Source organism: Arvicola amphibius, chromosome 4 (genome assembly GCF_903992535.2).
Source record: "Arvicola amphibius chromosome 4, mArvAmp1.2, whole genome shotgun sequence".
NCBI classification, from domain to species: domain Eukaryota; kingdom Metazoa; phylum Chordata; class Mammalia; order Rodentia; family Cricetidae; genus Arvicola; species Arvicola amphibius.
This window is the reverse complement of record NC_052050.1, coordinates 105,113,165-105,137,442: the sequence shown is the minus strand read 5'-3', so window position 1 is coordinate 105,137,442 and position 24,278 is coordinate 105,113,165. Positions and strand designations below refer to the sequence as shown.

General features: G+C 51.9%; 1 protein-coding gene across 4 annotated transcripts; it reads left to right on the top strand.

Moving 5' to 3' along the window:
* The first annotated feature begins 4,902 nt into the window (after positions 1-4,902).
* On the top strand, positions 4,903-23,295 carry Kcnn1 (potassium calcium-activated channel subfamily N member 1). Of its 4 annotated transcripts, none has more exons than XM_038327370.1 (10): positions 4,903-4,971; positions 6,289-6,753; positions 6,921-7,016; positions 8,402-8,820; positions 10,315-10,456; positions 17,535-17,645; positions 19,089-19,216; positions 20,431-20,439; positions 20,582-20,651; positions 21,999-23,295. In XM_038327370.1, the coding sequence occupies exons 2-10, from the start codon at positions 6,370-6,372 to the stop codon at positions 22,242-22,244; spliced, it is 1,605 nt and encodes a 534-aa protein (XP_038183298.1). In that variant the 5' UTR covers positions 4,903-4,971; positions 6,289-6,369; the 3' UTR covers positions 22,245-23,295. The 4 variants fall into 4 exon arrangements, with proteins under 4 accessions (XP_038183298.1, XP_038183297.1, XP_038183300.1 ...); XM_038327369.1 differs by having other exon boundaries at positions 4,921-5,074; XM_038327372.1 differs by lacking the exon at positions 17,535-17,645 and having other exon boundaries at positions 4,921-5,074.
* Positions 23,296-24,278: the final 983 nt, after the last annotated feature.

Here is a 24,278-nt window from a genome sequence, read left to right as displayed (position 1 = left end):
GCCTTTCTCTGCCCCCCTAAGTGATGGGATTAAAAGCCTGGGCCACCTCGTCCAGCCTGGGGGTCTTGTTTGCTTGTTTAGATTTTTTGTTTCATTTTTTTAAAAAATACAATGTCTTACTTGGACGCCCAGGCTGTTCTGGAGCCTGAGATCTTCCTGCCTCAAACACAGCTGTGTGTCTCCACACTTAACTAAAGCCATCAACCTCAAAGAATGCAGGGGTTAATATCTTTAGATGGACTGTGGTGGCACACACCTTTAATCCCAGCACTCAGGTGACAGAGGCAGGTGGATCTCTCAGAGTTCGAGGCCAACCTGGTCTACAGAGTGAGTTCCAGGACAGCCAGGGTGACACAGAGAAATCCTGTCTCAAAACAAAAAAGGGACGCTGTGGTGCTGTCCCATCCGGTACCCATATCTGATCTTTTTTTTTTTTTTTTTTTTTTTGGTTTTTTCGAGACAGGGTTTCTCTGTAGCTTTGGAGCCTGTCCTGGAACTAGCTCTTGTAGACCAGGCTGGCCTCGAACTCACAGAGATCCGCCTGCCTCTGCCTCCCAAGTGCTGGGATTAAAGGCGTGCGCCACCACCGCCCGGCCATATCTGATCTTTATAGGTACGGAGAAGAAAAGAACCTCAAGCAGATCTGTCCTGCGGCAAAGGGCAACGGCGAGGGACTAAGAGAAAGGCCTCAGGTTAGTGGCCTTGAGAGTCCTTGAGCCCCAGGTTGAGTTTTCTCACGCTGGTCACCTCTGTGGGTAGGAGAGCTGATGACTGCCAGGCCTGGGGTTGGGAAGCACTCATGAGGATTTTAGGTGGGAGGACAGTCTGGGCTGCACATTGATACTTTGTCTCAAAAAACAGCAACAGAAAAGCAAGAGCAGGACCTGGAGGTGGTGGTTAGAGAGAGTACACAGGACTCCAGCGTGGGAGGCTAGGGTGTGATCAGGCCTCTTCCCGTGACCTCAGCCTTGGATTCAGAGCTGGTAGGTAGGAGGATGGCAGGCTTGCTGGCTGCCAGCCTAGTCCCAGGCTTAGTGAGAGACCATGTCTCAAAGGGAATAAAGTCACAATGATCCACAGACACCGGACACCCTCTGGCTGCTCAGAGACACCCCACACAGAGACAGAAAGAAACACAAACACACACACACAGACACACACAAACAATATAATAAATAAATAAAGCACTGGGCAGTTGGATACAGACAGCTCAGAAGTCTGAGGCTGGCCTTGACTCTAGCAAGTTTGAGGATGGAGTGATATGAACTTTGTCCCTATTTTACAAAATGCACACACACAAACTTAAATTTAATTAAAAATTTTTAGAGAACTAATTTTGATTCTTTTAAAGCACGTGTGTGTATCCATGTGTCAGTGAGCAGTACAGGTGGGATTATGGGAGGAAACCTCCTGATGTGGGTGCTGGGGACCCTTAACCCCTGGGGGAGCAATGGGTACTCTTGCTGAGCCATCTTGATATTCCTAAATTTAAAAAAATGTTTAGCCTGGCATGGAGGCACACACCATAACCCCACTGCTGAGGAAGGAGGCAAAGGCAGGCCAATCTGTCAGTTCAAAGCCAGCCTGGTCTCCAGAGTGAGTTCCAGGACAGCGAGGGCTCTGTGGTGAGGTCCTGTCTCAAAAAACAAAAACAAACAGAAAAAGAAAACAAAGGAAAAAATTAAAAACCTGTAAAAAAAAAACAAAACACAAAACTCCTGAGGCTTAAAGGGAAAAGGCCTGGGAGCAGTGACAGCAGTGACCTCAGGCTGTACCTGGCTCTGTCCCCCCCCCCCCCCCAGCAGTGACAGCAGTGACCTCAGGCTGTGCCTGGCTCTGTCCCCCCCCCCCCACCCGGAGCAGTGACAGCAGTGACCTCAGGCTGTGCTTGGCTCTGTCCCCCCCCCACCCGGAGCAGTGACAGCAGTGACCTCAGGCTGTGCTTGGCTCTGTCCCCCCCCAACAGTGACCTCAGGAGTAGCCTCAGGTTGTGCCTGACTCTGTCCCCCAGCTGGGAGCAGTGACAGCAGTGGCCTCAGGTTGTGCCTGGCTCTGTCCCCTCCCCCCCTCCAGCAGTGACAGCAGTGGCCTCAGGCTGTGCCTGGCTCTGTCCTCCCAGCAGGAGTGGAAAGCCAGTTCGAAGAAGTTGGTGACCTGCCCAGTGTCACACAACCTGGAGGGTGGCATTAAGGCAGGTCCAGAAGACCCTGCCACTCCCATGCTACCCCTCCCACCTCCACTCCTGACTGACATCTAAGGTCAGCCCTGATCTTCCATGGGATGGATATTAGTTGATCACTATATGTAAGGTCCTTGCTGGATACTGTGTATACAGTTCAGACTGAGACCTTTTGTCTTAAAGCAAAACAAACAAACAAACAACAACAACCCATCAAATGCTACTTCTGAAGGAGGCCTCACTGTGAAGTTTGGGCTCAGGGTCACTGTTGAAACTGGGCCTCCACAGCTGAGCCTATGGGAAGTCGTTGGCGCCTGGGCCTTGAGTGTGGGGACCAAGAGTGGGCCTGCTGGTCGCAGGGTGAGGAACAGGGCTTCGGCAGCTGCTCAGTGTCACTGGGGGCTCCTTCCAGGGAGGGCTGGGGAGTACGTGCCACCCGGTGCCTCCGTCACTGACTTTTCCTGTCGTTTCTCTGATTGAGGTCTGGCGTGTTGGAGGCCTCCACTGTCCCTGAGATACAAGCTCTGTATACAGGAGGGGTCCAAGGCACACTGATGGGTGAATCCAAGACCTCTGAGCCCCAGATAGCCCAGAATCAGTTCCCCAATATGTGTGCCCCAAGTTCTGCAATTTACCTCTCCCCTTCTATGCCAGGGCCTTTGCACATGACCAGCCTCCTCCCACCCCTGCCTACCCCACTCCAGCCATGACCAGCCTCCTCCCACCCCTGCGCACCCCACTCCAGCCATGACCAGCCTCCTCCCACCCCTGCGCACCCCACTCCAGCCATGACCAGCCTCCTCCCACCCCTGCGCACCCCACTCCAGCCATGACCACCCTCCTCACACCCCTGTGCACCCCACTCCAGCCATGACCAGCCTCCTCCCACCCCTGAGCACCCCACTCCAGCCATGACCAGCCTCCTCCCACCCACCTTTTCTGCGTTTTCATTTTGAGACAGGGCTGTAGCCCAGGATGCCTCCCTGCCTATGAGGGGAAGGCTGGCCTTTAACTCCTGTGTGCCTCTGTGCTAGCTGATCAGCTGCTGGGGAATGGAGCTCAGAGGAGAGTGTGTAGCCAGGCCACCTCGGCATCAGCCATGTCTCAGGTGCCTCCAGGCCTGACCAGGTTCCCTAGTATCAGTGTCCCTGCTGTCCCCCCTTTCCAAGGCTGTATCCTGTCATGGGAGTCACATTGGTGTCTCAAGTACTTGTACCCGCGGCTCCCTGGGACCCAGACCTAGGGTGAAGGTGCAGTTGTTCACTCCCTGTCCCAAAGCCACTGTCTGCCTTGTGGGTCCCCAGGGCTGAGGTTCCCGCAGGCTTCAGGGCCATCCCAAATGGTTGCTAGAATACCTTGTGGAGGGGCTCTGGAGAGGAAAAGGGACGCAGCTCAGAGGCAGAAGTGGCTGTTGAGGCTGTGAGAGGGTGGCTGGTGTGGGGGCCACAGTTGACCATGGGCACTGTGGGCACCATGGTGAGACGGACCCAAAGGAGGGTTACCTGGGCAGGGACAAACCAGGGCATGCTCCCACTCCCTGGGAACTGCCGGCAGCTTGCTCTCAGTGTGCATTAAATGGAGCTTGATGGCACGTGCCTGTCATCCCGGAACCCAGGGGGATCAGAAGTTCAAGGTCGTCCTCAGCTACAGTGATTTCTAGCCTGGCCTCAGATACATGAGACCCTTTCTCAAGGGCAAAAAATGATTCCAGGGTGGTTCAAGTGGGTGACAGTCAGTGAGACAGGCCTGTGGCCTCAAGGTCGAGGTGGCGCAGTGGGCAGGAAGCTCAGGGACTGGAGACAGAGCATGGTGTCTCTTGGAACCCACTTTAGTCTGTCACCCCAAGCTAGTCCTACCTGGCTCCATCTGTGTGGACAGATGTGGCAGTGATCCCGACACCCGGATGGTCACAATGTCAGTGGCTGATCTGGAGCTGAGACCTTGGTGGCTCTGCTGTGGGGTGAGCAGTCACAAACTCCCGCCACTTTCCGGCCACGGACCTGCCCTCAGTCCTTTCTGCAGGGCTCTGAGTTGCGCTGAGAAAACAGGAGGAAGCATTGCCCCGGAGGAACCAAGGCTTTAGAGCTTCCCAGCTTGTCAGGAATGGCATTATTAATGGCAGGCGGGAGACCCTAACAAGGAGGTTGAGGCAGAAGGATTTCAGCCTTGGCAACAGAGTGGGACCCTGTCAAAAAAGCACAAGACTACAAAAGCGTTGGAGCAGCTGGGTGGGGTGGCCCAGGAATGGAGAGAGGAGCGGGAGCCTTAGGTCAGTCTTGGCTACAAAGCCCCTAAAAGCTGACCTAGGTTATCTGGTGAGTTCTAGGGAGGCCTGGGCTACACAGTGCGTTTGAGGCCATCCTAGGCTACATGAGACCCTAATTCAAAACAACACTTGCATGAGGGAGGGTTGGTGAGAAGACAGAGGCTTGGAGAGGGGGTCTCCCCAGCCCTGATGACTCCAGATCCCTGGAGCTCTTCTTGCCTGCAAGGCTGTTAGGGTTCAGGACTGGGGAATCTGTCCCCAAAGACGAGATCCCCATTGTGCAGGACACCCCACGACAACGGGCCGCCCATGCACAGCTGTCCATCTCCTGTGTTCCTGGTTCTTGCCAAGCGCCCAGGAGGGAGCTTTAAGCGTGGGCGGGGCCTGCGAGGTCACGGGGGCGGGGCCTGACGCTCTCAGCCAATCCAAGGCGCCACTCATCAGGGGCGGACGCCGCCCCCCACCCCGGCCAGCCGCGGCGGGGACGCGCTGGCACGCGGGTGCAGGTCCCCGCCGTCGCCCACAGGTACTGGTGTGAGGAAGCGGGAGGCCGGTAATCGCGAGCACCTGGGTCACGCGGCTGGGGATGGTGTCGCCGCGGGGTCACGGTCAGGGATACAGGAGAGCGGGTGAGCGTGTCCCCGGTGAGAAAGGTTACTAGTGGGGGACGCTGAGTCCAAAAAACCCGTGCAAAGGGTGAACTGAGCACGCACTCGCGGGCCACTCTGCACCGGGGTCAGGGTACTCCGTGACAGCTTCTGGGCTGCCAGCCTGGTCCAGTAAGCTCTCTGGCGGCCGGTGGGCAAAGGGCAAGCAGAGCAGTCATCCTGGGGAGCCAGTGAGCCTGCTGAGGGAGGATCTGGGCTCCTTCCTCCACCCCACCCATCCTCTGGCTGGTGGGGAGGTGGCCCCACACTGGTCTAGAGTCCCGGGAGTCTATTTTCACTGTGTGGTTCCTGTGAATGGGTGCGGGGAGGTGGGTCCCTCCAGAGACTCATAGCAAGGGACACCTATTGATCCGATTTTGTTGTATTTTATTTTGAGTTAGGATCTCGTGTACCCCAAGCTAATCTCAAACTCGTTATGTAGCACAGGCTGGCCTTGCAGTCCAGAGCTTCCTGCCTCAGCCTCCCCAGTTCCTTAGATGGAAGGACATATACCACACACCTGATACCCCAGCACTTGGTGTATGTCACAAGCTCAAGGCCATCCTGGGCATCACACCCCTAAAGTACATGAAAGTGAATGAACCCACAGAGGGCCGGTTTGGGGGCGCTGAGCTGGTGTTTCAGGCCAGGTGAAGGAAACACCAGATAGTCACCAGCCTGGTGTCCCCAGCTCACAGATCAACAGGACCAGGCTGGTTACCTCTCACTCGCCTCTGCCCTAATAAGGTGTGGCTGTGTAGCCCGACCTCCCTTGGCTTTACTGTCTTTGTGGATGGGATCAGGAGTCCCCTGTTCTGGGGCCACAGAAAGCCCTTCTAACTGGAGGCTCAAAATGCAGAGTGAGCCCAGGACTGGTGGGTCACCCACGTGGAGTCCCTCTGCCCTCTGTGGACAGGAGGAGGCTGTCTCAGGAGCTCCTGGGCTGTGCTTGGCACGTGTGTGGGGCAGCTGAGTCACAGCTCCGAATTGCATCTTCATCCATGCAGCGTGGAGAGTGGTGTGCAGCAAGCCTTGTGGACACACAGGGCACCAAGTCACCTGATACCGATTCAGCAGCTTGAGGGGAAGGGGAACTTGTGGACCAGGGTTACGATGGTCAGTTCATTCTGGATCCTCCTGGGCCTTAGAATGTCCTGGAGTGGCCATGGTGATATTCACTGTTTTCTGTCTCACAGGTCTGTCCGGGAGCCCCGCTGCTGAGCCATGCCGGGCCCCCACGGGCCTGCTGCAAGTCCAGCCCAGGGAGGCAGGTGGCCATGAGTAGCCGGAGCCACAATGGCAGTGTGGGGCAGCCTCTGGGCAGCAGGCATGGATTCCTGGGCTGGGAGCCTGTGGACCCTGAGGCAGGCCGCCCCCAACAGCCGGGTGCCCAAGGCCCAGGCCTGCAGATGGTGGCCAAGGGCCAGCCTGCTCTGTTGTCACCTGGTGGCCTTAGGGGCCATCCCCAGGAGCAGGAGGAAGAGGCAGAAGAGGCCTGGCTGGGTTCCAGGAAGCCCTCAACGGTCAGCCACCGCCTGGGCCATCGCAGGGCTCTCTTCGAGAAGCGCAAACGTCTCAGTGACTATGCTCTCATCTTTGGCATGTTTGGGATTGTCGTCATGGTAACAGAAACAGAGCTGTCCTGGGGTGTGTACACCAAGGTAGGCCTGGTCCCTCATCTGCTCAGCCTGGGGTTGAGGCTGCAGGAGGGGGTGCATGTGGCTGCACGCAGAAGTTGCAATGGACCTCAGGGGTGTGAGGCAGCCCTGGTAGCCTTGGGGACTTGGAGTGGGGGGAAGCCACAAGGACAGATCCCCTCTCTGTGCAGGAGTCACTGTGCTCTTTCGCCCTGAAATGCCTGATCAGCCTGTCCACGCTCATCCTGCTTGGCCTTGTTGTCCTCTACCACGCCCGCGAGATCCAGGTTGGTACTCGGAAGCGTGACCCAGCACAGGGCGGGGTGGCAGGACCCAGAACAGGGCGGGTCTCTGGGATAGCGCCCCACCCTCAACCCCCCCCAATGTCCCACTCTGTCTGTTTTTCAGGAGATTGTTTTCTGGGATTTGTTTGTTGGCTTGCTTTGGTTTGGTTTGGATTTTTCAAGACAGGGTCTCTCTGTGTAAAAGCTCTGGCTATCCTGGAACTTGCTTTATAGAAGACCAGGCTGGCCTCTAACTCAGAGATCCGCATGCCTCTCTTCCCCTGTGCTGGGATTAAAGGCGTGCGCCACCACTGCCCAGCAGTGCTTTCTGTTTTTTTAGACAGGACCTCACATAGCCAGGCTGGAGCCACTGATTTTCCTGTCATTGTTGGGGGGACTGTGGGTGCTCAGCCAAGACCTGTTTCCCCTCCAGCCACCCCTTACGCTGGGAGATGCCCGATCCCCTCCAGCCACCCCCTTATGCAGGGAGATGCCCGATCCCCTCCAGCCACCCCCTTATCTGGGTGATGCCCGAGAAACCTTTATCTCCACAGTGTTTTGACGAGGAGGGATGGAGGCTGAGGGAGGTCCCAAGGCCACAGGCGTAGCTTTGCATGGCTGAGAAGGTTCCAGGATAGGGAAATTGCTAGAACGAACAGACTCTGGACTGCAGGACTAGGGGGGTCAAGGTGAGAGCTAACAGGTCAGCGGTTGGCGTGTGGGCAGCGGAGAAGGCATCACCTGGCTTGCACCACGTCAGCCTGCATCCCTCCCCAGGGTCAGCGCAGCACACCGCAGAGGGTGGGCAGTTCCCCTCAGGATTACAGGGAGGCTGCCTGGGGTCCTCCTCCATGGCTACCGCCAGAAAGGGTCAGGGCGAGAAGGGATTAGGACCTGTAAAAGGTGTTCTTTGTGGCCCTGAGCCCAGCCTGCTCCTCGACACTTCCTTTCATTTTGTGTGTGAACATGTGGCTGTCATTTCTTTGGGTTCTGGAACTTGAGCTCAGGTCCTCAGGCTTTGAGTTAGAACTGGAGCCTGAGAAACACACACATACCACCATCCTAGCACGTTGGAGGCCGAGGCAGAGCTGCTGAAGGTCAGACCCTGTCTCCGACAGGCAGAACAAACCAGCCAGATTGCGTATTCTGCACCTGTCATCCCAGCATCTGGGATGCTGATGTGTGAGGATCAGGACTTCAGGGTCATCCTTGGCTACATAGGCATTCAGGGCCAGCCTGGGCTACATGAGACCCTCTCTTAAAAATACACAAACAAAAACTTTTTTGTCCAAATTCCTTGGGTGGGTGAGGCTGAGGCCTAGGCCAGCGCTCCCGCTGAGGGGTGGCCCCATCCTCTGGGGACCCACACAGCCATCCCCTTCCTGCAGCTGTTCCTGGTGGACAATGGTGCCGATGACTGGCGTATTGCCATGACGTGGGAACGTGTGTCCCTGATCTCGCTGGAGCTAGCCGTGTGTGCCATCCACCCCGTGCCCGGCCACTACCACTTCACGTGGACAGCGCGGCTGGCCTTCTCGCTGGTGCCGTCAGCGGCCGAGGCGGACCTGGACGTGCTTCTCTCCATCCCCATGTTCCTGCGCCTCTACCTGCTGGCTCGGGTCATGCTCTTACACAGTCGGATCTTCACGGACGCCTCCAGCCGCAGCATCGGGGCCCTCAACCGTGTCACCTTCAACACGCGGTTCGTCACCAAGACCCTCATGACCATCTGCCCGGGCACCGCGCTGCTGGTCTTCAGCATCTCCTCCTGGGTTGTCGCAGCCTGGACAGTGCGCGTGTGTGAGAGGTGACTGAGGGCCCCCACCTGACCCCGAGTCTCTCCCTCCACCCTGTGACCCTTACAGGGTGGACCCCAGTATCTATTGTGAGGATTGTGTCTGTTCCTTGGCCACTGCTGTCCCAGCAGCCAAGGGTTTAAGATTAGCTGTGACGGAGGGAGGCTGGCATCCAAAATGGGCATGGCTGGGAACAAGGAACACCCCAGGGCCCAGAGTCTTTTTCAGCTAAGTTCTGGGAACCAGGAGTCCCGGGCCACCCATGGGCCCGAGGAAGCTGCAGACTGAGGTCTTCAGATGTCATAGGATGTGCCTGGGGGAGACAGGTACAGCTCGGCCTTGTTGCCTGGGTGACTGTGAGGTTCATCTGCCCTGTGCCTAGTCAGGAAAGGCCTTGGTGGGAGACCCGTGCTCACCCCGTCTTCCTGTCCTCTAGGGGTCAGGCTGGCTCTCAGGGATATCTCTCTGATGTACACTGCTATTCCTCTCACCCGACCCTACTGACGAGAGCAGGACCTTAGGGCTCTCCTCATGTTGCCCTCGGAGCTGGGAGCCCGACTTAAACACCAGGCCACCTCTGGTTGCCATCTTGCCTTGCTGTGACCTCACAGCACATCCCAGCATTTTTCATCCCCACACCTGATCACCCTGAAGCATCTCCGTAGCTACAGTCTGGAATGGGGACAAAGCTCAGCACCAGGGAGACGGAGGCAGGAAAATCAGGGGTTTAAGGTTATCCTTGACTACATAGCAAGATTAGGGCCAGCCTGGGTTACATGATGCCCAGTCTCAAAAAAAAAAATCAAAATCATAACTAACCACAGAATGATCTCTGACGGGCATGGTGGTGTATACCTTTAATCTCAGCACTCAGGAGGCAGAGGCAGAGGCAGGCAGATCTCTGTGAGTTCGAGGCCAGGCTGGTCTACAGAGCTAGTTCCAGGACAGGCTTCAAAACTATACAGAGAAACCATGTCTCAAAAAATAGAAACAAAAAAACAAAACAAAACCAGAATGAACTCTGGAAAACTCGGGATTGTGGGTAAGTCCCTCACCACCACCCCAAGAGCCAACTTCCTGTCATGCCAGGCCCAGGCGGTGCACCCAGGCTCCACAGCTCCAGTAGGTGAGACCTCAGGCTGCCTTTACCGGCTACCTGCTATCACCCTGCCCACACCCAGTCCTCAAGCACCCTTCTCCCCTCTCCTTATGTTACAGCCACCTTCTGGCCTTTTTCTCCCCCAACCCTCATTCCTTGGGCCTCGCTGGCTGTGATGTGGGAAGTGCTTCCTAGTGTCTTCCCTGTGTGACTCTGTCTTTGGGCCATCCTTGACACTGTCATGGGGTAGGGAGGGCAGACATGGTGGGGTGCAGAGTGGGCTTCAGGGAAGGGAGAGGCTGGAAAGACCATGGGGAGGAAGAGGGCACGGTGCCCCCATCCCGGCCTGCACCAGTGGTGGTAAGGGTGGCGTGGATGACCAAGCTCTGTCTATCCCCAACCCCAGGTACCATGACAAGCAGGAAGTGACCAGCAACTTCCTGGGCGCCATGTGGCTCATCTCTATCACCTTCCTGTCCATCGGCTATGGAGACATGGTGCCGCACACCTACTGTGGGAAGGGCGTGTGTCTGCTCACGGGCATCATGGTGAGTACCGAAGCCCCTGGCTGTACATGACTGGAGACAGGGTCTCACTGTTTAACCCTATCTGCCCTCAGAGTCACAGAGATCCCTCTGTCTTTACCTCCCGAGTGCTGGGACTAAAGGTGTATGCTGCTGCCATCGGCTACACAAGTTTCCTAAGCCACCTGACCATCAGGGCCCCAAGCCACCATTCTTGTTGAAACACATTGATGTATTCTTGCAAAAACAGGATCACCACCAGGCACGGTGGCGCAAGCCTGTCACCCCAGTATGTGGGAAGCTGAGACAGGATGGCAGCTTCTGCTTTACGGACCTTGTGAGATGATGTCTCAAAACAAAATTAAACTAAACTAAAAGAGTTCCTATCCACGTAGACTTCAGGTCACTCCTGCCAGGCCCAGCTCACGTGCTCCTTTCTCCCCAGAAGGCTTTATGGAATCTGGGCATCACTGGCTGAGTTTCACAGGAGAAAGGGAAAAATAAGGATGGGCCGTTCTCTCCTGGGGCCCCAGAGGCCTGGGGGGAGCACAGAACCACATTCTCTGGTTAATCACATGGCTTTAGAGGCTTACAACTCCTGCCAGGCTTGATGGCAAACACCTTTAATCCCAGCGTTGGGAGGCAGAGGCAGGTGGATCTCTGAGTTTGAGGCCAGCCTGGCCTACAGAGTAAGTTCCAGGACAGCCAGGGACACATAGTGAGAATCTGTCTTGAAAAACAAAAAAGCATGACTGTATCAGAATCGAATAATCCCACACTAGCTCTGAGTAGGGTATACTAAGGTTTTTCTTTATTAAAAGAGAAACTCATGGATCACAGCGATAAAACAGGAACAGGGTCCGACATCCAGGTGTGGTGTGCAGGAAGGGGCTGTATTGAGAGGTTATTTAAAATCACTATTACCATGAGAATAGCATATAACTCTGCCTTTTGTACAGAATTATAAGGGCTTTGTTTTAACTTACTTAAATCTTCTAATTTGTAACCTGCCTTTCCTGATTTATTTGTATCAGTATAAAACGTACAGGCTCCAGTTATTGGAGCATCACATACAACTCAGGGAAGAATTCAAGTAGTTCTCTTTATAAGGTTAATTCTGCTGCTTTGGGGATAATTGCTATTAATCTCTCCTAAAAATTAGCACAAGCACTTTGCCATAGTTCATTGTCTTCCCATAATTTTTTAATTTCATCAGCAATAAAAAAACATAATCTCTGCTGGGTCTATACCTGCTCATTGACAAATTCTCAAATTTCCTTTTATAATTAATTCAGGGACCCTTTCCACATAAGTTTTTAATTTTATACTTGGTTTATGTGGTAAAAAGATCCATTCTACAATGATATCTTCCTTCTGCATTAAAGTTCCTGGAGGGGAAATTCTGGAAAGCAATATGGCTAGAATACAAATAAGATTTTGAGGGGCTGGAGAGATGGCTCAGAGGTTAAGAGCATTGCCTGCTCTTCCAAAGGTCCTGAGTTCAATTCCCAGCAACCACATGGTGGCTCACAACCATCCGTAATGAGGTCTGGTATCCTCTTCTGGCCTGCAGGCATACACAGACAGAATATTGTATACCTAATAAATAAATATTTAAAAAAAAGATTTTGATTCACCCTATCCACATGTACCTCCTATAATTTCTCTTCAACAACAATCAATACCTTTTCAGCTTCAGCTGTTAATTCTCTGGGACTATTCAAGTCTTTATCACCATCGAAAGTTTTGTTTAAGTGAATTATTAAATCAAGTGTTATCCCAACAGCCAGTCTTAGACTGGAAATGTCTCCTAACAATCTTTGAAAGTCATTAAGAGTCTACAATTGGTCTCTTTTAATTTGTGCCTTTTGTGTTTCTAATTTTCTGTAAACCTATTTTATAACCTAAGTAACTGACTGAATCTCCTCCCTGTATTTTTCCAGGAGTAATTTGTAATCCCCATTTAGGAAAAACGTTCTTTACTTCTTAAACATTCTTTCTAAAGTATCTGCATTTGACTCAGATAGCAAAATGTCACCCACGTAATAGTAAATTATAGATTTAGGAAACTGTTTATGTATTATTTCCATTGACTGACTTACAAAATATTAGTGCAGGCTGGGGCTATTGAGCATTCCCTGTGAGAGGACAGTTCACTGGTATCTCCTAGTAGGCTGAGAATTATTATAAGTAGGCACTGTGAAGGCAAATTTTTCTCTATCCTTTTCTTTCTTGTAAAGGTATAGTGAAGAAACAATCTTTTAGATCAATAACTATAAGAGGTCATTCTTTTCGTAACAGAGAAAGCAGAGGAATTGCAGATTGTAGAGGGCTCATAGGTTGGATAACCTTGTTGACAGCTCTTATAGATCTGTCACCATTCTCCATTTACCAGATTTCTTTTTAACAATAAATACAGGAGAATTCCAAGGGCTGGTTGATTCTTCAATATGCTGAGCATCTAGCAGTTCCTGTACCAGCGATTCTAAAGCCTGCAGTTTGTCTTCTGTTAAAGGCCATTGTTTAACCCATACAAGTCTGTCTGTCAACCCTTTTAAAGGCAGGGCTGTAAGTACCTCTAATGGTTTGCTAGTTGCTTTGTGTTCTTGTAAAATCTTAATGGCTGGTGACCTTTATTATAATATTTTATAATATCCTTCCCAGAAACAAGAATTTTTGGGACTGAAGGGATGTTAATCTGGGTATTCCATTGCTGCAACAGGTCATGACCCCATAAATTCATTGCAATATTAGTTACATATGGCCTCTGCCTTCCTTTCTGTCCTTCTGACCATGTGTAGTCAACCCGTGTCATGCTTTGTTTCACTTAAAATAGGGTTCCAATTCCTAGGAATTGAACATCTGCCTCTTCAAGAGGTCAATTTGGATGCCAAGGTTCTGGAGTAATGATATCCACATCCACACCTGTGTCCAGTAATCCCTCAATAACAATGTTATTTATATGCACTCTTAGCTTTGGTCTTTGATCATTTATAGAAGTCTGCCTAAATACACGCTTCCTATTTCCTACTGAGTTTTTGATCCATCCTCCATGTCTATTCTTGTAGTGTGAAACGGCGGCTGTCATCCAGAACTGCCCCTCAGGCAGTTTCCCGATGGTATCAGGTTGCCTTGTCTGTCTTTTGTTGATCTATATTCATTGATCCAATGTCAGCCTTTTCCTACATATTCCAGAAGATTGAGACCGTCTATTCTTGCCATTTCCAGAGGAGACATTATTTCTAGGAATCCCTTGTCTACAATCTTTTCTCAGATGTCCCATTCTACCACAATTAAAACATTTGGTATTTTGATGTCTTCTCTTACCATTGGAAATTGCTTCTCCTACCCAAGCCTCAGTACTATAATCAAATGTCTCAACATTCATTGTATGCAGGATCCATTAATCTCTTGGTGCTGATCTGACCTTTTTTAAATTGATATTTATTGAGCTCTACATTTTTCTCTGCTCCCCTCTCTGCCTATCCCCTCCCCCTTCAACCCTCCACAAGGTCCCCATGCTCCCAATTTACTGAGGAGATCTTGTCTTTTTCTACTTCCCATGTAGATTAGATCTATGTAAGTCTCTCTTAGTGTCCTCATTGTTGTCTAGGTTCTCTGGGATTGTGGTTTGTAGGCTGGCTTTCTTTGCTTTATGTTTAAAAACCACCTATGAATGAGTACATCTGATAATTGTCTTTCTGTGTCTGGGTTACCTCACTCAAAATAATGTTTTCTAGCTCCATCCATTTTCCTGCAAAATTCAAGCTGTTGTTATTTTTTTCTGCTGTGTAGTACTCCATTGTGTAAATGTACCACATTTTCCTTATCCATTCTTTGGTTGAGGGGCATTTAGGTTGTTTCCAGGTTCTGCCTGTGACAAACAAAGCTGCTATGAACATAGTTGAACACATGTCCTCGTGGCACAATTGAGCATCCTTTGGACATATACTCAAAAGTGGTATTGCTGGGTCTTGAGGAAGGTTGTTTCCTAATTTTCTGAGAAATCGCCACACTGACATCCAAAGGGGCTGTACCAGCTTGCATTCCCACCAGCAATGCAGGAGTGTTCCCTTTTCCCCACAACCTCTCCAGCATAAGTTGGCATCAGTGTTTTTGATCTTGGCCATTCTTACAGGTGTAAGATGGAATCTCAGAGTTGTTTTGATTTTCATTTCTCTGATGACTAAGGATGTTGAACATTTCCTTAAGTGTCTTTCAGCCATTTTAGATTCCTCTTTTGAGAGTTCTCTGTTTAGGTCTGTACTCCATTTTTTTTTTATTGGATTATGTGTTCTTTTGGTGTCCAATTTCTTGAGTTCTTTGTACATTTTGAAGATCAGACATCTGTCTGATGTGGGGTTAGTGAAGCTGATCTGATCTTTAAAGGCCCAAGGATCGTTTTGCATTCTAAGTTGGCATTTTCAAAAGTCAAAGTTTCAATAAGTGCTCATCTTGCTTCTGGGTCTGTTGTTCCTTCTTGTATAGCCTTAGTTTATCTTGGTAAAAAGTCACTAAAGGGTTCTCTCTGGCCCTGTTTAACCCTAATATATGATTCATCTCTATTTCTTGGTTCCTGAATCCTGTCCCGAGCATTTAAAGCTGCTGTGCAGTGTAGGGACGAGGTGTGTTCTTCATGAAGAGCCTGGTCCTGAGGATCAGAGTAATGACCCCCGCCAAGAATTTGATCTTGGAAAGCCTCAAGACCTTTTGTTTTTCCCTGTTGTTTTAAACTTTTTGCCTCTTCCCATCAATAGCATTTCCATAGCAGCTGGGGTTCATCCTCTGGTACCGCTGAGACTAACCGAAGTCAATTGTGTGTGATAGCCTTATTTCTTGAAGCCCACGTTTTCACCATTTCCCTAACAAATGGTGAATGCAAGCCTTGCTTAATTTCCTTTAGCTCGCTCATACCTATAGGTTGCCATTTATATTCTTTGACTATCTTAGGGTATTTTGTACCAGATGGCTTCTCAGAGGCAGTTACTGGATAAGCAGTTGAAACTCTGGGAATGTCATCCCTGACTTTGACCCATACTGATGAAGCTAAATCCAATTCTTGTACTTTCTCTTCCCACTCATCAGTTCCAATAATTTCCTCAATTGTTTCAAATCTCTCTCTCTCTCTCTTTTTTCAAGACAGGGTTTCTCTGTAGCTTTGGACCTGTCCTGGAACTAGCTCTTGTAGACCAGGCTGGTCTCGAACTCACAGAGATCCGCCTGCCCTGCCTCCCGAGTGCTGGGACTAAAGGCGTGCGCCACCGCCGCCGGCGATTGTTTTAAATCTTTTTACCACTGCCTTTTATGTAAAGTCAGAATCTCCAGTCCTGTGTGTTGTTCTAGGGCCTCATGATTCATTTAGCTACTGGTTCTTATTCTGCACATATGATTTGAAGGTATGAAATCCGTCCAGGAAAGATAACCTCTCATCCTTGGACATTATTTAGATGGTGTACATATTGCCTTCCTGGAGAGATATCCTATCCATTAACCTGTCATAAATCTTTAACAGATTCTGATTGTTAAATTCAACAGTATGAATTCTCTCAGATAATTTCTCAGCACCCTTCAACATGAATTGAATTTTGTCTGTAAAATTACTGTTATCCTTTTCAATAGGATTAATTTTTCAGCTAGCTGTTCATTATTAGTCTGTAAAGACTGTATCATTTCTAAATGTGCCTCATTCTTGGCTCTGTTACAAACCATTTTCTTAAAGATATAATGTGCAAAACAAAGATAATTCCCAAAATTCAAATAAATGTATGTATGTATAAGGAAAATCACATAAGCCTTGCAGAATACCATTCATAAGATAAGCAATGGTTATTAAATTCCTGAATGATAATATTGTCAGTTATCATATAACTTTCAAATTTTACAATTTCCTTACCTGCCCTAGGCAATTACAGTGAATTGGAGTAGGTGTAATAATCTTTATTGGTTAGCAGGTGTCCCAATTGCAGCCGTGTGGCAGACGGACTGAGCAGGCAGGGCTCCCGTTGGCTTCTCTGGGAGCGGTGGTTCTCTGGGAACCAGTGCAGTCTGCATGGTTCCACGCAGCCCCCTGCACCGGTTCCACATGGGCTGTCACCTACTTAGATAAATATGCTTTGTTTAACAAAATCAGAGCAGTTATTAAGGACAATTAAAGTGATTCCATACATGGAGAGAGTTGGTGGCCAGGATAAGGACACCCAAAGCTTTCCCTCAGCCGTGATCCTCCTCAACGGGGAAAGTCAGGCTCCTGAGCAGCGGCAGGTGGGCTGCAGGCTGGCGAGAAACGCCTGGGCTGGTGAACCGGGAGCGTGGCAGAGAGGTGAGGGGGTTCACGGTAAACGTGGACTTGGCCCCATGAAGCTGATTGTGTTATATGGGGGAACACGAATCGAATAATCCCACACTAGCTTCAAATAGGTTATACTAAGGTTTTTCTTTATTAAAAGGGAAACGCACGGATCACAGCGAGGAAACAGGAACAGGGTCCGACATCCAGGCGTGGCCTGCAGGAAGGGGCCGAGAGGACTCTCCCGTGGGCTTTTTGGTACCCAAAGGCCACGCCCCACCTGTTCCAGCCTCTCAAGGCTGTTAGCTGAAGGAGGTTCCCCATCATGACTCCTTCCAGAAAATTCTAACAAGCTGTTCGAGCCATGCCCCATGCCCTTATTTTGGCAGTCTTACTATGGTCCAGGCAGCCCTTTAGCCCCTGGACTCCAGTGGTCCTCCTGCTCCAGGCTCCTGGCTCGCTGCTTCCTTCTCTCTCCCGCCACCCTTTCCCTTTCTGGGCACAGACACACGTTTGTCTTCCTCTTGTCCAGGGCCCACCATTTTCTCCTTGAATCTGAGGCTGCTGTGCCTGGCTTTCGGAGTCAGAACCCATAGCGGAGCTCCTTGTGCGGATCTTTTCCCCCGTTCTTTTCCTGACTCTGTAGTATTCCACACAGAATTTTCTCTGCAAAAGTTGCCTTGACCTTATCAATATGGCCCTTCAAAGACTGACCCTGACCAGGAATGAGACTGTGGCAGAGGGGCGGGGCCCAGGGAGGGCTTCCTGGAGGAGGCGAGCCTGGCCTTGGGATTGACGTGCCCTCACCCCACACAGGGAGCGGGCTGCACTGCACTCGTGGTGGCCGTCGTGGCCAGGAAGTTGGAGCTCACCAAGGCTGAGAAACACGTCCACAACTTCATGATGGACACGCAGCTCACCAAGCGGGTGAGCCCCTCCTGCAGGCGCCAGCACGTGGGCGACACACTCCTGTCTCTCCAAACCCGCACCAGGCGCAGCCCCATGTCCGTGTGTCAGGCGTTCTGTGTTACTAGGTCGTTCAGAGGAGGGTCACTCCTGGATATAGTTGCGGGCTTCCTGGTAGCAGGGCAGAAGAGTTTCTGTGAACTGAACGTCTACCCTCCCTTCAGAAACGTATTCATTGATTGTACACAAAGGTTGTGTTTGGGGTACAAGTTCCTCATAACGAAGCCCCTTTGATCTATGATTTGTGTTCTCTGAAGGGGACGATTGTGTCCTTTTCATCTTTAGTTCTTTTTTATGGTTTTGTGAGGCAGGGTTTCTCTGTGGAACAGCCCCGAACTGTCCTGGAACTCGCTCTGTAGACCAGGCTGGCCTAGAACTCACAGAGATCCGCCTGCCTCTGCCTCCTGAGTGCTGGGATTAAAGGTGTGTGCTGCCACCGCCTGGCTGAACCTTGGTTTTTATTGTGTACTGTTTGCAGTGCCCAATAACGCAAGACATTCAAGAGTGCCAGGATAGACTTCTGACCAGAGTCATGCAATGGGTGGAAACCCCTTCAGAGAAACAACTACAAATAGAAAACAATCACTGTTCTCTGCCACGATTTTTTCAAGGTCTAGGTACCTTCAACAAACACTAATACATTCTACTAGTGCAGTGGGAAACAGCTCGTACCCCTGGACACAACGACTCCACCGGATTCCCACTACACAAGCTCAGAGGGAACAGGGCCACACAGTGCTACCAGCTTTGGATCAAGCTGCTAAGTGCACACCATGAACTTCTCAGCATTTGTACATTGCCCTTTCTGTGCCTCGGTTTCCCCACGTATAAGATGAATGAGTGGCTAGTGCCCCGTTGGTAGAGTGCAGAGCACTGGGCTCCACCCACACCACAGAACCAGGCATGGCACCTCATGTCTGTCAGCCCAGCAGCACTCAAGAGCCAGAGGAAAGTCAGCCTCAGCTACATAGTGAGTTTCAGGTTAGCCTGGGCTGCACGAGACCCTGTAAAACAGTGGTTCTCAATCTTCCTAACGCTGTGACCCTCTAATATATTTCCTCATGTTGTGGTGACCCCCACCACACGATTATTTTTGCTGCTACTTCATATATATAACTTGCTACTGCATCATAAGGTAGATATTAATCCAAAGTGAACACCGTGTTGCCCAAAGGTTGAGCGCCAAGGCAGACAAAGCAGCTGGGATTTGCCAAGTGGCTAATTTCCCATTTTCAGTATTTGACAGTCCGACACCTGTGTTATATTAGCTGTGGGCATCAAACACACCTCTGGCTCACAGAGCAGAACCCCAACAGGTTGGATTTCCAGAGGGTTCTAGAAGTTTGCAGAAGTTTTGGGTCATCTGATAATGACCCTAAGAAACTATTTTCTTCTGCTCCCCAGGTCAAAAATGCTGCTGCAAACGTTCTCAGGGAGACTTGGCTCATCTACAAACACAGCAGGCTAGTGAAGAAGCCAGACCAAGGCCGGGTTCGGAAACACCAGCGTAAGTTCCTCCAAGCCATCCATCAGTAAGTTCGGAATCTTCCCAGCTCCTTTCCCCGCATACCTGGCTCTCAGCCACACAGGGCTGTGCCCTAAAGCAGACCCAAGGAATGTTCACGCACATCACAAAGATTCTAGAAGAAGAAAGTCAGGGGGTGAGGGGGAGGGAAGGGGGAAGGAAGGGGGAGGGAGGAGAGGGCCGAGAGGTAGTGTGTCCAGGTACCGGGGTGTCACTGTGTGAGTCACCAGTGCTCTGGGGCATGGCAGTCTGTTGTAGGTCACCTGTATCTACATGGCCCTTCCCCAAATGCTACAGCAGTTATTGAAGACAAACAAGTTTGAATTAGGGCCTAGAGCAGGGAGGGGCATGAACTGGGATCCCTGGGTGGCCATGCAAGGAGGATGCAGAGCCCAGGCTGAGGTGGGGAGATGAGGCAGCCAGTATGAGGAAGGGGTACTGGGTAGGAGAGCCCCCATAGTGGAGCTAGTGATTGAGCTCCTGAGGAATCAAATAAATAAAACCAAAAAGTAGACAGTCCTGGAAAAAGTGCCCAGAGGGCACATGTGGTTTGTGTGGGTCTGAATCTTTCCATCCCCGATGGTCCTTGCCTGTAGAGACTGCATTCTGGCTCTCCATGCTCACCCGGCTCCCTGTACTGGATGTTCTGTGTGTCTGTCCGCCCCTCTTTCCTTTTCTTTTATTTTTTGCCTGTGATGCTCAGCCGGTTCCAGGGTCAGACCCTGGGCCTTAAGAGGCCCTCCGGGAGAACAGTACTCCGGGGGTCAAGTCCTGTCCCTGTGCTGACCTGTGGCACTGCCCTTGCCAGCCTCAATTCCCCAGACAGGATATTTTCTGAACAAGTTACCCTTGGAGCCAAGGGCGTGGCACCTGCCCCTAACAGGCTGTGGGATGAATGACAGGCAGTTTGTGGCACAGAGGCGTCCCTAGGGGCCAGATCCCTGCCCATGGAGGTGGCAGCTCCTCAGCTGGGTGTCACCTGGAGATAGGCGCCGGGTGTCACCTGGAGACAGGCGCCGGGTGTCACCTGGGGGCAGACGCCAGGTATCATCTGGAGGCGCCAGGTGTCACCTGGGGGCAGGCACCGTTTGTCACTTGGGGGCAGATGCTGTTTGTGACTGGGGGCAGGCGCTGGTAGGCACTTAGCATGTTGCTACATGGCATTAAGACCGCATTGTGCTTTTTTTTTCTCTTTATCTCTGCTCTGCCGGCTCCTGCCAGGGCTCAGAAGTAAGTCTGGGGGCACACGATGCCCATGGGGAGGGGCATACCACAGATGTGTCCCTAGTGGGCAGAGAATATATCCATCCCAAGGGTGGGGTGTGTCTGTAGCGTGCTTGAGCCTGACCCGCCCTTGCCCCTGTCTCCTCAGGCTGCGCAGTGTGAAGATTGAGCAAGGGAAGGTGAATGATCAAGCCAACACACTGGCTGACCTTGCCAAGGTGAGCAACTGGCAGTGCTGGAGGGAAGGGTAGGGGACCCGAGGGATGGAGTGTCCCATCAGAGGAGGCTGGGAACCCCGCAATAGGGCATCTAGTGTTCAACTTGGCTCTACTGTATAAATTCATGATTAATATTGCGTGGGACTGCAAGCCAGGGTTGCCTGGTTCTTCCAGTGACTGAAGCAGGAGGCTAGGAGGTCAGAAATGGTAGGAGGTCAGCTACATAGAGACCCAGTGTTGAATTTATTTTTTATTTTTTTAAAACATTTGTTTATTTAGTATACAATATATGCCTGCAGGCCAGAAGAGGGCACCAGACCTCATTACAGATGGTTGTGAGCCACTATGTGTTTCCCAGGAATTGAACTCAAGACCTTTGGAAGAGCAGGCAATGCTCTTAACCTCTGAGCCATCTCTCCAGCCCCTAGTGTTGAATTTATATACAACCTAGGATTCTAATAAGAGGCTCCACCCAGAGCCACGCCCCCAGCCCCTCCCTGGCGATTCTGGGCTGGGGCTCCACCCTGAGTCACGCCCCCAGCCCCTCCCTGGGGATTCTAGGCAGGGGCTCCACCCTGAGCCACGCCCCCAATCCCTCACTGGGGATTCTAGGCAGGGCTCCACCTCGCAGTGCTGTTCTACACAGTAATATTTTCTGAAGTTGTTAAATTCTTGTTGGTTTTTGAGACAGGTTATCATGTAGCTCAGTCTACCTGGAATTCATTTTGTAGACAAGGACAAACTTAGAATTCTTTATCCTCCTGCCTCAGTTTCTAGCATTCAGAGATGTTAGTCAAAGGTCATAGTGGATCATTTCACATTGTTTATTCCAGTACTCAGAAGGTACGGTAGGATGATTGCTTTGAATTTAAGGATGACCTGCAGACCATGTCTCAAAATATACATACAAATAAAAAATAAAAATGAAAACACTCGGGAGGCAGAAGTACGTGGATCTCTGTGGGTTTGAGGCCAGCCTGGTCTACAGAACAAGTTCCAGGACAGTTAGGACTGTTACACAGAGAAACCCTGTCTCAAAAAACAAACAAACAAAAAAACAAAACGAAAAAAGAAAAAGAGTGGGGACAGGTGAGGGACAGTGGCAGCCCAAAGGACAGTGGCTGGATGGGAGTGGCTGGCGCACCACCTCTAGCCAGATTCTGGCACACTGCTGGCTTGCGTGCCCCTGCTGGCCAAGGCCATAGTCTCTGTCTCTCTCTCACACACACCAGCTACTTTAACAGAAATTTCTCCTGTCCCCTGCTCTTTTGGTCCTCATGGTGGCCCCAGGCGTCCTTCGCCATCCCTTGGCTCCTCCCTTGTCACGGGGCCTATCCATCTCCGCAGGCACAGAGCATCGCGTGTGAAGTGGTGTCCGAGCTGCAGGTCCAGCAAGAGGAGCTGGAGGCACGCCTAGCCGCCCTGGAGAGTCGCCTGGACACCCTGGGTGCCTCCCTGCAGGCCCTGCCAGGCCTCATCGCCCAAGCCATATGTCCTCTGCCACCATCCTGGTCAGGGCCTGGTCACCCAGCCCCTGCCAACCAGAACCCACCGGGCCACCGGCTGCCCACTGTGGGGTCGGACTGCAGGTGACTGCCTGTTGGTCACCAGACTGCTAAATCTTGGCCATCGTGTGGTCATGGCTAGCTCCTTGCCATTCTGGACTGCCGGACCTCTGGACTCGCAAACCTGGGAAGAGTCGAGCTGAGAAAAACTGGCATTCATTCCCCTGAGGCTGGACCGTGGGATCTTGCTGGCCACCTTGGCTGTCCTAAGCCCCAGGAGGGCAGGCAGTAGCAGCAGGGGCCCCTGCCATTTCTAAGTGAATCAGGAGCCATCAACCCATTTTCGGTTTATGTGGCAGGGAGGACCTTGAGCATCTCACTAGAGGAGGTGGATGCCCTAGCCTAGGGATCCTGAATGGTGGGTCACTGCACATGTGCTGAATCCCTGGTACACACAATGCCCTTCCTTCAGGGTCTGACTGGAGTAATACACAGGCTCAGAGTGGTGAGGGGTGAGGCCACTTGCCTGCAGCCATACAGGTCCTGAGGTCAGAGCGAGGACATGGGGGACCAGACTTGGAGGTGGTGGCAGGCTGGGGTTACAAGCAATCAGAATGGTAGGGTCCCTCCAAGCCCTGGGTTCCAGGACTCTCACTCGGGGACTACTGGGATTTCTGACAGGGATAAGTGGCCAGTCAGGACCAACAGGAGCCACTGATAAGGCGTCAACCACCTGGTCTTGGGAGATAGTGGACCTGTAGCTGGCTTCCTGGAGGTCCAGCTTGGTCTCCATAACAAGAAATTTGTAGGGAGGATCTGTTGGGTGGAACTGGGCTCCAGTCCCCGCTGCAGAGGGGCATAGCAGGTGTCTATTAGGGAGAGGCAGGCCTAACCCATCCCTACACATGGCCAGAGGGTAGGTGCTCAGTAAATGCTCCCTCCAGAGACTGCCCATGAGGGCCTAGGGAGCAAGGTATCATCCTGTCCCGTCAGGCAAACAAGCGGGAGAAATAAACGAGGCGGGGTATGGTTGCATGCCTTTGATCCCAACACTTGGGGTGCAGAGGATCTCTGAGTTTCCTAGCTACACGGTGAGAACTGGGGAAGGGGACAAAAAAAATAAACACGGCTGGAGGTGATTTGGCACTCCTCGGTGGTGACATTTGGGGGTAGAGGAGAGGACGACAGATCCTCAGACTCTGCACATACAAAGGTTCAGGGCAGGATCGAGGTGGGTGCGTTGCAGGGAGGCTGGGCGGGCAGAATAGTATAAAACGCAGCTGTGGGGCCCCAGGTCGCCGGGGGGCGGCGGGCAGCGCCACGTCCCTCCCAGCCCAGGCTTGAATCGCGAGCTGAAGCAGGAAATCCCGGCGGGGCGCGGGAACCCGACCTGGGAGCACCAGCTGGGCTCCCTGCGCACCTTTGCGCTGGAGCTGCGGGACACCGGCACCGCGGTGTGTGGGGCGGGGGTGGGGGGCAGCGGGTGCTGCCCGAGGCAGCAGCGCCGCTGCGGGTGTGAGCGCTCGTGGTGGCCGGGCAGCTACCCACTGGCCGGAGGGGCGCAGCGAGGGCGTGAACGCCGTGGCCAGCGACTTCACTGCAGCTGAAACCTACTTGCGACGGCGGCGGGTGCTGCTCCCCAGCTGAGCTCGCAGAAAGCAGGGGCGCCCTATGCAGAAGACACTCAAGAAGCTGAGGCAGGAGGATTGCCAGGAGCTCAAGGCCAGCCAGAGTTACAGGGCGGGACCCTCTCTCTACGTGTGGGAAACAACAGTTAGGTGTGGTTGCACACGTCTATCATCCCAGCACTGGGGAGCCTGAGGCAGGAGGATAGTTCACAGTAGTTTGAGGGTAGCCTGGGCTATATAGACTCTCCCAAAACCACAAAAGGGCTCCCAGGGGAGAATTTCCCACTGGGTGAAGTACTCCTGCTTGGATTGCGTCCCTATCTCAGAACTATAGCAACCTGGACATAGAAGTATCGCAAAAATGTTACAACCCCAATTAAAGAAGAGGGATTCCGTCCCCCATGCAGGGTCTGCTGAACCCCTGAGTGGGCTAGAGAGCCTCCTGTTCAGTCCTTCCAGGTATGAGGGCCCCAATTCTCAAAGAAGCCTCGTAT

Coding starts and splice junctions, on each gene's coding strand:
- Kcnn1 (XM_038327370.1), top strand. CDS start 6,370: ATGAGTAGCCGGAGCCACAATGGCAGTGTGGGGCAGCCTCTGGGCAGC. Junction 6,754..6,920: donor CCTGGGGTGTGTACACCAAG/GTAGGCCTGGTC, acceptor CTCTCTGTGCAG/GAGTCACTGTGCTCTTTCGC. Junction 10,457..17,534: donor GTCTGCTCACGGGCATCATG/GTGAGTACCGAA, acceptor CACCCCACACAG/GGAGCGGGCTGCACTGCACT.